Source organism: Heteronotia binoei, chromosome 15, assembly GCF_032191835.1.
Source record: "Heteronotia binoei isolate CCM8104 ecotype False Entrance Well chromosome 15, APGP_CSIRO_Hbin_v1, whole genome shotgun sequence".
In the NCBI taxonomy this organism is placed as follows: domain Eukaryota; kingdom Metazoa; phylum Chordata; class Lepidosauria; order Squamata; family Gekkonidae; genus Heteronotia; species Heteronotia binoei.
The window spans coordinates 8,985,243-8,997,727 of NC_083237.1; the positions used below are offsets into that span (position 1 = coordinate 8,985,243).

Genomic DNA, 12,485 nt, shown 5'->3' on the forward strand with positions numbered 1-12,485 from the left:
AGCTTGCTGGGGTAAAATGTAGATGACTGGGGAAGGCAATGGCCATCCACTCCATAAAAAGTCTGCCAAGAAAGCATTGTGATGTGATATCACCCCAAGGGTCAGTAAAAACTTGGTGCTTGTACAAGGGACTACCTTTACCTTTAAAAAAAATCATCCAAGACCTGATTAAGATCAGATGAATTAGACATCCAATTAACTTCAGATCAGATATCAGATACAAGTGGTATCACCTTGCTGAACTCCCTAACCCTCATAAATCATCAAAAGCAAGCAGACTATAAAGCGATGAAAGAGGCACTAAGAAGGTCAAATGAATGGCAGTGGATTAAAACAACGGATGCTGTAGCACTAAAGCACTAAAGTACTTGATGCACAATACAAGTGGTGAGGAATCCATTGTTACATATAAGAGAAATTATTTACACGTGTGTGTTTGATGTCTACTTCAGTGACACGCATTGTGACATTGCTTCTTCCTTGAAGATCCTTAGCAATTGGCCTGTCTTTTGACTACAACCGGTCATTCTAAAAACTTGTCTGCCATAGCAGCACCATGTCCAGTCATCAAAATAGAAGTCCTTGTGTTCCTTCTCAGATTTCATCTATAGGGTCTAGTTTTCCTGATAGTGTTTACTCAGGAAGAAGTCTGTAGCCTATGACTGTTCTACTGAGCAGCAGAGTAGACACAGATGCAGATCTGGAAGGGGGAAAAAAAACAACAGAGTCAGGGCTGAAGATGCCACTTAATTGCCTCTGCTAATTTTGCTTTCTTTTCTGTGTAATTATCAAAATCACTGAAATTTATTTCCCTTGGCCAAGTTATAGAGAGAGAGTGAGCTAGAAAACAGTGTCTATGTAAGTCTTCTGGTGGTTATAAAAAAACCCCCCATTTTGTCCCTGAAAACTGGGAAGAAGGTGTGTCAGGCAATCTCTGTCACATTTCCCTTCCCATTTGAGAAAGCAGAGTTCAGGCCACTGCATGGGGAATTTCTGCTGTTCGTCTGAGGCATGCTTTTTAGCCTGCTTGATTCTACATATCAGGCTGACCATTTCCTTTTCTACAAGGGTAGCAGCAATCAGATGTCCTATGGACTCACGGCTATCTGTATCTAGTCAGAAGTTTTGCAGCCAGGATGTTGGTGCTGCTGCTGTTGCAGCTTCTCTTTATTCCCGTGGTGTGCAAAGATATTCTTCACTGCCCTGATACTGATCCTCTCTATGTCCCACACAAATGGTATCAACCTGGGGATCTCCTAATTAGTGGGATGATGTCTCAGATGATTTATGCTCCTTTCAAACATTCTTTTGAGAAACATCCTTGGAAGGACCCATTTTATGCTTCTCTGTAAGGAAACTTTTGTGAGCATCACTGGGAATCTCTCACCAACACTTCTTTAGAACTTATGGTGAATTAACAGAGCCATTAGGAAGCTATCTCTGGACAAGTAGGGTTGACTAGAGGAGCGTCAGCAAATCATGTAGCAATGGGGAACCTGATATGAGCCCTGGAGGGAGTGCACCCGCTCCTGGACTATTGCAGGTTGTGGAAGAAAGCAACAAAGACAGTGAATGAATGCATCAAAAAGGGCAATAAACAGGATGAATGCAAACCATAGAATTATGACAGAAAATATGTTATCGCTCAAATTTTGACTAGCAATTTAACAAATTGAACTCTGCTTTCTCTGTGTCATGGTATAAAGAGACCATTCGCAATGGCATGGTTCCAGAAGAGTAGATGAATATGAAGGAGCGTACAATGAAGTTCTAAAAATGATTTGCTTTGGAATAATGTCCATTTGCTGTATTTCAAATGATTAAAAAAATAGAGCTGTTTAGGATGACACTGGGTATTGATTCCACCCACCTCCACAACAACAAGGTTGACTCAGCCTTCCATCCTTCCGAGGTCGGTGAAATGAGTACCCAGCTTGCTGGGAGTAAAGTGTAGATGACTGGGGAAGGTAATGGCAAACCACCCTGTAAAAAGTCTGCCAAGAAATCATTGTGATGTTTTTGGTTTTGGTCTACCCTTGTTAGAATCCATGGATCTATTTTTTAATCCTTCAAATTAGTTTTGACTTGAATTTGCTGCTCATGGTCTGTAAACTGACCTGGGATGAACTGGAAAGGTAGAATATAAAAATTTCAGATCCTGTCACCTTTATATAGCCTTGACTTCATGGGATTGAAACCATCTTCCTCCTTCCCTGTGGAATTTTTAGGTTTCCTAAATCTTTACATCTAGGGACCGAAGCGTTTCATGTAGATTTGATTTTTCTTGTTTATGAAATCATGGGCTGTGAATATCCTGAAAAAAATTAGCTGAAATTAAAAATATTGCACCAGCTGTTATACACACACCACATCCACTTGTACACTGGGTCATAGGTGAGGATGCTCAGGGTGCAATAACACGGAGGGTGGATGATAAAGTCAATGAAAGAATAATGATCTCTTGAATTCTACTGTACTGCAAGCTGAGTTTCTGATACTGTGACAAATATCTAGCAATATATAGAGAGAATGGTCATCATTTACTTTGTCACAAAAGTTAGTAGTTTGGGGATAATAAATGAAGAACATGAAAAAGGGGTTCAGTAAGATCTTTTCCAATTTTTCTTTAGCTACCTACTCAGTTTAGGTGTTTTGATACATTATCAATATTATCTGCACTAAAGGGTGAGCTGCATACCCAAGAAACAGGAAAGGGGGGCCTTGGTTCAGTGGCAGACCCTCTGCTTGGCATGCAGAAGGTCCTAGGTTCAATCCCCGGCATCTCCAGTTAAAAGGACCAGGCAGTAGGTAATGTGAAAGATCTCCACCTGAGACCCTGAAGTGCTGCTTCCAGCCTGAGTAGACAATACTGATCTTGATAGACCAATGGTTTGTCTTAGTATAAGGAAGCTTCATGTATCTCATAGTCTTAATAACCATATATCATAGTCTTACTAACAGGCAAATGAAATAACAAGAACCCCAAAAGATCAGAACTGGGATAAAATAACTAAATACTATGTCAAATGTGTTTATAAAAGCATATGAAACTCTTATTTGCAGTATGCTGACAAAGTTCTACCAGCACAGTCTTGCCTTGGTGTTCGCCATAAATGAGATCAATTCCAATGCCAAGATCTTGCCCAATGTCACCCTTGGATTCCTCATCTATGACAGCTACTATTATGAGAAGATGACCTATCGCACCATTCTGGACATGCTCTTCAAATCACGCAGATTAGTTCCTAACTACATATGTTCCACCTCAAAAAACCCAGTTGCTGTGATTGGAGGACTTGGCTGTGATACCTCTATCTTTCTTTCTGACATCTTAAGTCTTTATAAGATTCCACAGGTAGGAACTATGCTTAGGCGGCTGCCTTTTCACAATTAGAATCCATTATTCTTTCTTCACTCCCTTTCTAATGCCAGCTTTCTGTTTCAGAAGCAGAATGGTTTCTACACATATTCTACAGATTGTCTACAAATAAGGGCAACAAGAAAGGAAATGTAGACACTTTGTCATGACTGTTTCCCAAAAATGTCATGTTATTTTCACATGTTAATTTGTGGAATAATTGACTCACAGTTTTGCAAATAAAAATCTGGATTTCAGACTAACTATTGAAGAGAGGCCAGAACTCAGACACCTATTCTAATTTAATTGTAAAATATTCTATCTTTCTTTTAGTTCCCATATGGATCCTTTGCTCCAAAAGAGAGGCAAGCAGTGCAGCTTCCCTTCTCTTACCATGTGGCCACTAAAGAAACACATCAGTACATGGGGATTATCTGGTTACTCCAGCATTTTGGATGGACGTGGGTTGGACTATTTGTGGTGGATGATGCCAACGGAGAACATTTCATAAACACTCTGAAACGGTTGTTTTCTCAGAATGAAATCTGCCCTGCCTTTATACAACAAATTCCACAAAAACAGCGCTTTAATGAAGTGACAGAAATAACCAACATGTTCTCGAAAATTTATCAGTCTCTCCAGTTGAACAAAGCCAGTGTATACGTTATCTATGGAGATACTCGATCCATGACATTATTGATGACCATCATATGTCCATTAAATGATGAATATAAGGAACTGGCATCTATTGGAAAAGTGTGGATTACAACCAGCCAGATTGATTTTGCTGTATCGAGACTTGAGAGACATTTAGATCTGTCTGTTTTTCATGGCTCCATTTCCTTGACAATTCATACACAGGAGCTTCTAGAGTTTGAGAAATTTCTCCATGTCATAAATCCTTACAGGACAGTTGAAAATAAATTTGTCAAAGCCTTCTGGAAAGAAGCATTTAATTGTGTGTTTCCAGGTTCTTCAGCTAGTATTACTTGTACTGGAAAGGAGAGGCTAGAGAATCTTCCTGATCCTGTTTTTGACATGCACATGACTGGCTACAGCTACGGCATCTACAATGCAGTCTATGCTGTTGCACATGCCTTGTATGACTTGCACTCATCTCAATACAATTACCAATCGGTTTCGAGAGGCAAAAGTCCTGAATTCCATGATCCGCAGCCTTGGCAGGTAACAGCTATATCGGGGTGGCCAGACTTGCTTAACGTTAAGAGCCACATAGACTAAACATCAGATATTTGAGAGCCGCAAGACATGAACACACTTTTTAAATGAAAACTCTTAATACTATCTTTGTACAGAAAGGTTATATATATATATATATATATATATATATATATATATATATATATATATATATATATATATATATGCAATTTATAACGACCATGCTAGAATGAGACTTTTTAAAAAATCTAAAGAATAACAGTCCCTGTAAAACCAGCATAGGGAAGGGTTAGGCGTTTTTTTGAACCAGTGAGAGAAGGAACACATATGCTATGCATGCTTACTTGAGAGTAAGCCTGAATTAAGTTTCTTCTTGACCTCAGGAAGCTGCACAATATGTGTGTAAGGTTCTTTCATGTTTAGGTAGTATTGATATATTTCATCTTTACTGTAGTAATTTTATCTCTGTGATTGTCAATATTTTAACTGCATTTTATACTATTATTGCTGATCTGGGGATCTGAATCATCCTGAGATAAACGGATAGGAAGTCACTTGTTATCCTTGATATGATATGTCTAAGATGCTGCTGCCCCTCCATTCCTTCTTTTTAAATAGCTCCACCAGTTTCTTCAAGGAGTTTCATTTAACAACTCAGCTGGCGAAACATTGTATTTTGATGAGAACAGGGAAATGGGAACAGGATTTGACATCATGAACATGGTTATCTTTCCAAACAACTCCATCATTAGAATGGAAGTTGGAAGGGTAGACCCCAAGTCTCATGAAAGGAAGGGAGTCACCTTTGACGAAGATTTACTTGTGTGGCACGGGGGGTTTAACCAGGTATGGATTTCAAAAGTATTCTTGAGGATGGCTTTGTTCTATGGGTTGGTTTGTGGTGTGAGTAGGCATCATAATCCTTTGCAGCATAATCGGACACCTCATGGTTGATCAATCCCTGTAATGATTTCAATGCCACCTCTAGCAAGTAAATGCTAAAAAGAGGTGTAAGAGTAAAGTGTCAATATTCCCAATTCGTATAAATGAAGTGATTAAGAAGATACTGAGGTTAGATATGGAGCCAGTTTGGTATAGTGGTTATGTGTGCGGACTCTTATCTGGGAGAACCAGGTTTGATTTCCCACTCCACTTACAGCTGCTGAAATGGCCTTGGGACAGCCATAGCTATCACAGGAGTTGCCTTTGAAAGGGCAGCTGCTGTAAGAGCTCTCTTAGCCCCATCCACCTCATAGGGTGTCTGTTGTGGGAGGAGAAGATATAGGAGATTGTAAGCCGCTCTGAGTCTCTGATTCAGAGAGAAGGGCAGGATATAAATCTGTAGTCTTCTTCTTTTATTATTAGACCTTAAAATGCACTTAATTCTAAGGGGATCCATAGCCAAGGAAAAAGCTGGACTTTTGTTCCATGTGACAGCAGATACTACCAAAGTGAGTGCAGAACTGCAGAAATCTTTTGGAATGTGTAGTTACAGGACTGCATTGTAACAGAGAGACATAGCTTTAGTCTGTTGACTTAAACTGACTTAAAACAGTTTGACCAGGACTGGCCACTAGGCAAACAAGGCAATTGTCTTTAGTGCCATCCTTCTGTAGCAGTGAATTGGGCACCCTCATGTGACTCTGACATTATCAATGTGGGTGTGTGCCAGAAATTAGCCTTGCCTAGGGTGCCAGACAGTATAGGGCTGGCCCTGGGTTTGACTCTGGTTGTAATTAAATTGCAAATCTCTGATCCTTTGAAAAGTGGACACAGCCTCCTAGCAAATCTGGCTAAAATAAGTTTAAAAAAGAAAGAAAGATCTAAGGAGTTTTGAAAGAACTAGTGATTTTTAGTGATTGCTAGAATTCAGAATTCGCACTTATTAACAGGCGTCCTTTTAGACTGTAATTGATTATCTGCTTCTTTTCCCCTGAAAGTTGGTGTGTTTGGTTTTTTTTGTGTAAATCTAGTTATATTAGTATTAAGCTTTTAAATTTAATAAGGGTGCAGTCACATGTCACATTAAAAGCGTGTGTGTAGCGCTCAAATTTGAACAGCTGAATATTGATTCGATGCAGGGCCATTCAGATGAGCAACCAAAAATGCGACTAATTCTGTTGTTGAGCGTTCAGACATACAATACTATCACACTCTTTTCTTGGAGCAAGTGTGATCAGGTGATGATTTCTGGGAGGGGGGGGGTCCATTGAACATGCGCCCAACTGTTTGGAGGTGGGAAATCAAATGTTACTTCAGGGGGGGGGGGAAGTTTTCAGAAATCCTCCACATTGAAAAAAAGAGATTTTTTTCCTGTTCTAAATAGTGGGATAACGTTTCCCCCACCGCCCTCCGATCCTGTGTTGATTGGAGAAGCAGAAGCGTCACCTCAGATTCCTGGATGATCTGGCAATGTGCATGTCTGCTGGGGCTTTTTTTTTTTAAAGGCGGGAGGCAGTATTGCGCATGAGCTGTCCAAACAGGAAAAAGCCGATCTTGTGCCGCTGTTTTGAAAAAGGGCCGGACTTTCTGTGCTGTCAAATTAATGCACCATTCAGGCATAGCAAGCCTGGATGACCCCAGATGACGCTCGAATGCCAGATGTGGATGTCTGAACGAACACATTTAATCCGTCAGCCAGATGGAGTTGTGTCGTCACTAATAGTACGTGTGACCGCACCCTAATACTGGTATTTAACTAATACTGGTTTTCCATAATTTCCTTACTGTAATGCAGTGTTAAACTTTTATTTTTACTGCTTTGATATGACCTAATGTGTTATCCCTTAGTAACAAACCCACTTCTGGAGATGCTACATTTCACACATCACAAAAGGTGTGCTCTAGCCCTTCAAAGTTTAAGTTATGATAAATTCATTAGACTTTAAGTTGTCATGAGACTCTGTCTTCTTTTTCTCTAGGTACTACCTGTTTCTAGATGTAGTGACTCCTGCCAACCTGGTTATCAGAAAAGAAAGAAAGAAGGGGAGCAGTTTTGCTGCTATGAATGTGCTCCTTGCCCAGAAGGGAAGATTTCAGTCCAAAATGGTAGGTGACTGGGATTTTCCCAAGAGCTTTATGAACACACACACACATTTATATTCTTAGATGAGAAAGAGAAGAGTCAGCATTGAGGCAAATGGCATAGCTTAGAGATGTCTGGTAGAACATCCTTGTTATGCCAGTTAGTCATTGGCATCTGCTTTCAGAACAGTATCAAGTGTGATGGTTTGGTAAAATCTTTTGCCCTTAACAAATAATCACATATGTGCTTTTCATACAAACATATAAGAAGTTGTTGGAATTCAGTATGAATAACATCTCACATTCTGACTCAGATGAACAGAATGAACCCTTAGTTGCATATGAATGGACACTGAGATGCTCATTCTTCCTTTTTTTTTACAGATGTGAATGACTGTTTTAAATGTCCAGAATATCAGTATCCAAGCCAGGATCAAGATCAATGCATTCCCAAAATGATCAACTTTCTCTCCTATAAAGAACCAATGGGGATCTGTTTGACTTCTGTTGCTGTTTCTTTCTCTTTAATTACAGTGCTGATACTAACAACTTTTATAAAGCACAAAGATACTCCCATTGTCAAAGCCAACAACCAGGATGTCACCTATGCTCTCCTTGTCTCTCTTCTTCTTTGCTTCCTCTGTTCTTTCCTTTTCCTTGGAAGACCAAACAAGTTGACATGCTACCTCCGACAATCTGCTTTTGGCATCATCTTCTCAGTGGCTGCTTCTTGTATCTTGTCCAAAACCATCACTGTGGTTTTAGCTTTCATGGCCATCAGACCGGGGTCCAGAATGAAGAAGTGGGTGGGAAAATCTCTTACCAGTTCTCTTGTACTTACCTGCTCCATTATCCAAATGTGTATTTGTGCAGTGTGGCTAGGAACCACTCCCCCGTTCCCAGATTTGGACACAAAGTCAGTGACAGAAGAGATAGTAGTATTGTGCAACGAGGGGTCTGTGGTTATGTTTTATATTGTTCTGGGCTATATGGGCCTTCTGTCCTTCATAAGCTTCCTTGTAGCTTTCTTTGCCAGAAAGTTGCCTGACAGTTTTAATGAAGCCAAGTTCATCACCTTCAGCATGCTGATGTTTTGCAGTGTTTGGTTGTGTTTTGTTCCAGCATACCTGAGCACCAAAGGGAAATACATGGTGGCGGTAGAGATTTTCTCTATCTTGGCCTCTGGTGCTGGGTTACTGTGTTGTATCTTTTTCCCCAAATGCTATATTATAGTTCTAAGGCCTGAGATGAACAAAAGACAACAAGTAATACCAAGGAAACACTAAATAATCAAGTCACACTATGCCTTTTTCCCGTACAAACAAGACATTTTTTCTAACTGTGACTTGGGTGGAAGGGAAGCCCAGTCTTGTCTGATTTTAGATGCTAAGCAGGTTTGGTACCTCAGTGGGAGACTACTAAGGAAGACTTTGCAGAGGAAAGGAATGGCAAGCAACGTCCACTTACTCACATGCATTGAAAACCCTATGAAGTCATCATAAATTAACTGTGACTTAACAACACTTTCGAAGCACATTAAGATGGAAGGATGTTATATAAATGCTATAAAGGAGTACATAAAAAATAAATAATCTAGGACTTTCCTCGGTTGGCATGTGGAACACTTCAGCTTTCTAAGAGAGCCAGTTTGGTGTAGTGTTTCAATGTGCAGACTCATATCTTGGAGAAACCGGGTTTGATTCCCCACTCCTCCACTTGCACCTGCTGGAATGGCCTTGGGTCAGCCATAGCTTTCACAGGAGTTCTCCTTGAAAGGGCAGCTGCTGTAAAAAGCTGTCTCAGCCCCGCCTCCCTCACTGGGTGTCTGTTGTGGGGGGAGAGGTAAAGGAGATTGTGACCGCTCTGAAGCTCTGAAATTCAGAGTATAGGGCAGGATATAAATCCAATATCATCATCACCACCACCACCACCACCACCATCACCTTCTTCTTCTTCTCTTATGCTCTTGTAGGTGACTGCTGATTTGATCTGAAGATTGGTTGTATTGATATGAATGGTTTCATTACGTTATGTAAATCCTGGGGCATATATGCACTGACAGAGTGTACACAACAATTTCAGATAATTTAATAAAGAAATAATAAGTTATTCCAGTCAAACAATGGGAATTGGTGCCACGACTAATGCAAATTTAAATCTGCTTCAGGGATACACAAAGACTTGCTGGTTCCGTTTATTTTGTGTTTGCCACATAAACTGAGACAGGATTTCTCAATGGTCAGTTTGAGAGTTAAACAGATTTTGTGGGTGTTCAGCAGATTGCTTTTGTCTGTTCCCCTCCACCCATGCAGTGCTTTGCAATTTGCTTTCTGCAGGAATGCGCAGGAACGCAGTTCCGGCTGGCTTGGTGTTAGGGGTTGTGGCCCAATATGCAAATAAGTTCCTGCAGGGCCCTGTGCAAAACAATGGTGACATCATGGGGTGTGGCCAAACATGCAAATGAGTTCATGTTGGGCTTTGTGCGTGTGTATTTTCTCACGTTGCCCCGTTTAGTTCTGCTATCCCCCATCCTTGAGGTGTGATTGCTGTGCTCAGCGTGCAATTGTTTAAATAGACTATTACATGGATCACAAATCTTATAAAACACTCAAGTAAATGCTGTATTCTGAGAAAATCCCATCCACTGTCATTTAGTCCTTCCGGCAGCTCTTCAGCTTGAATCAGCAGCAGAGACTTTGCACACGTGGAGTTTTGCAGGAGAATAATACAAGCCAGTTCGGCAGGCATTTGCTGCTGCTCAGCATGAGCAAAACAGACCGAATGATCAGCTTACCATTGGTCACTACATTCAGCTACAAGAAGTTCAGCTGTCAAACATATTTGCTGTGGAGTTTCATAATCCTTTCTAGAACACATGGAAGTTCAAAGACAAATTCCCTATTTCAGTGCCCTTCCCAGGGCTAAATGAATATGTGCTGAACCCCTAAGATATGTCAAGTTGAAGAAGCCCACAGCATTACAAACCTCTCCACCCCCCAAATACAGTAATATTTAGGGGAGTTTTCACAGTTATTTAGAGGCTCTTCCGCATCTGAGGCCCTAAATTATATTTTATGTGAGTTGTATGGTTGCCAACAAAACAAAAGCTATGCTTTATAGATAAAACCTTAAGCACCCACTACCAGTCTACTTCTCCTTTTGCACAAGAGCCAGATTGTCTTGCATAACTGTGGTATGATCTCTGCAGCTGCCAAGGACCTCAGATGGAGGTAAAACTCATTCTTGGAGGCCTAGCAAGAGGTGGAGACTCTGCTCTGGATGGCAGAGGCAGGATCAGTGATTCAAGTGGAACCGCCATGCTATCCCCTTCTTGTTTTTACAATGGGCCATCTTTCAGGATTCTCAGCCGATTGCTTTCAAACAATGGATTTGACAGCTTAACTGTTTGTCAACTAAAAGAGGTTGGGGTTGTTGGATTTTGGTGGGAGAAATGTTAGAAGGTCTGCTGGTTAGGCAGGGACTTGGAGTCTATTAGCCACTTCAGGTATTTTTAATATGGTTAAAGCTTGGGAGCTGTTCCTGTCAAAGCCAGTTAAAGATCATTCTGTTCCAAGTGATAAGTCTGAATCAGTCAAACAAGAAACCTACTTTATAACCATCATGCTTTCATAAGCCCCAGCGAATATATAATATATTGCAGGGGTGTCAAACTCATTTGTTATGAGGGCCAGATCTGACATAAATGACATCTTGTTAGGCTGGGCTGGGCTGTGTTGGGCCATGTATGTATCTATTTAAGATTAGGTAGCAGAGATATAAACTTTTTAAAAGACATAGACATACTTGATTAAAGATTTTTTTTTTTACTTTAAAATAAAACATACTTAAAACATTAGCACTCGTTGGTCTTAAAGGTGCTTTCTTTGTATTTCTCCCATGGGGTCCAGGGAACTGGGCAAAGGATGTTCTGGCCAGCTCTTTCCCTCCTTCTCCAGAGGACCAGAAGAGGGAGGAACATCAACCGACGGAGAATATTGAGGTTTTACTCTTTAGCTCCTGTTTGATTCACCAAGCCTTGCAAAGCAAGATGAGATGCAGAAGTCCTTTTCTCCCTTTCTCACAATACAAGAACTCATAGGCGTTCAATGAAATTGTTAAGCATTCAGGTTAAAACGGATAAAAGGAAGTAATTTTTCACCCAAAGAGTGATTAATATGTGGAATTCACTGCCACAGGAGGTGGTGGCAGCTACAAGCATAGCCAGCTTCAAAAGGGGATTGAATAAAAATATGGAGCAGAGTTCCATCAGTGGCTATTAGCCACAGTGTGTGTGTATTTTGGCCACTGTGAGATACAGAGTGTTGGACTAGGTGGGTCATTGGCCTGATCCTACATGGCTTCTCTTATGTTCTTACAAGGAAGCAAGAGAGAGGGAGAAGGAAGCAGACAAGGGCCAGTTGCTTGGAGGCCTGATAGGAGCCATTCGAGGGCCTGATTTGGCCCCCAGGCTGCATGTTTGACACCCCTGAATATATATATTCCTTCAAACTGGGAAGTGGGTGTCTCAAATGGTGTCTGTCATATTTTCTTCCACAAGAAGATAAGCGTCAAGTTGCTCTATTCGTAGTTGTGATGGATGGTTAAATGCAGATCCATATATCCATCTGAAAACAATGACTGACAAGAGGTTCACCCCCCAGAAAATTATGCTGTTCACCTGAGAGAGATCAGTTAGGAGCAGTGTTCCTTCTGAGTTAGTATGAGCTAGCTCCACTTTTTAGCTTCCAGCTCACACATTTTTGTCTTAGCTCAGGAAAAATGGCCCCAGAGGAAACCAATTTATGCAGTAGCTCACAACTTGAATGCCAGTAGCTCACAATCACAAAAGTAGAATATTTGCTCGCAGGACTCCACAGCTCTGAGGGAATATTGGTTAGGAGTGTCAGTTAGAAAGGAGGGT

The 12,485-nt window shown here is 40.8% G+C and overlaps 1 protein-coding gene across 1 annotated transcript; it reads left to right on the forward strand.

Moving 5' to 3' along the window:
• Positions 1 to 3,064: 3,064 nt before the first annotated feature.
• Positions 3,065 to 11,197, forward strand: LOC132584659 (vomeronasal type-2 receptor 26-like). The gene is made up of 5 exons (XM_060256558.1): positions 3,065 to 3,355; positions 3,692 to 4,543; positions 7,462 to 7,588; positions 7,949 to 8,842; positions 11,142 to 11,197. The coding sequence occupies exons 1-5, from the start codon at positions 3,065 to 3,067 to the stop codon at positions 11,195 to 11,197; spliced, it is 2,220 nt and encodes a 739-aa protein (XP_060112541.1).
• The last annotated feature ends 1,288 nt before the right edge of the window (positions 11,198 to 12,485 follow it).

Coding starts and splice junctions, on each gene's coding strand:
- LOC132584659 (XM_060256558.1), top strand. CDS start 3,065: ATGCTGACAAAGTTCTACCAGCACAGTCTTGCCTTGGTGTTCGCCATA. Junction 4,544..7,461: donor ATGATCCGCAGCCTTGGCAG/GTAACAGCTATA, acceptor CTTTTTCTCTAG/GTACTACCTGTTTCTAGATG. Junction 8,843..11,141: donor ACAACAAGTAATACCAAGGA/AACACTAAATAA, acceptor CTGTTCCAAGTG/ATAAGTCTGAATCAGTCAAA.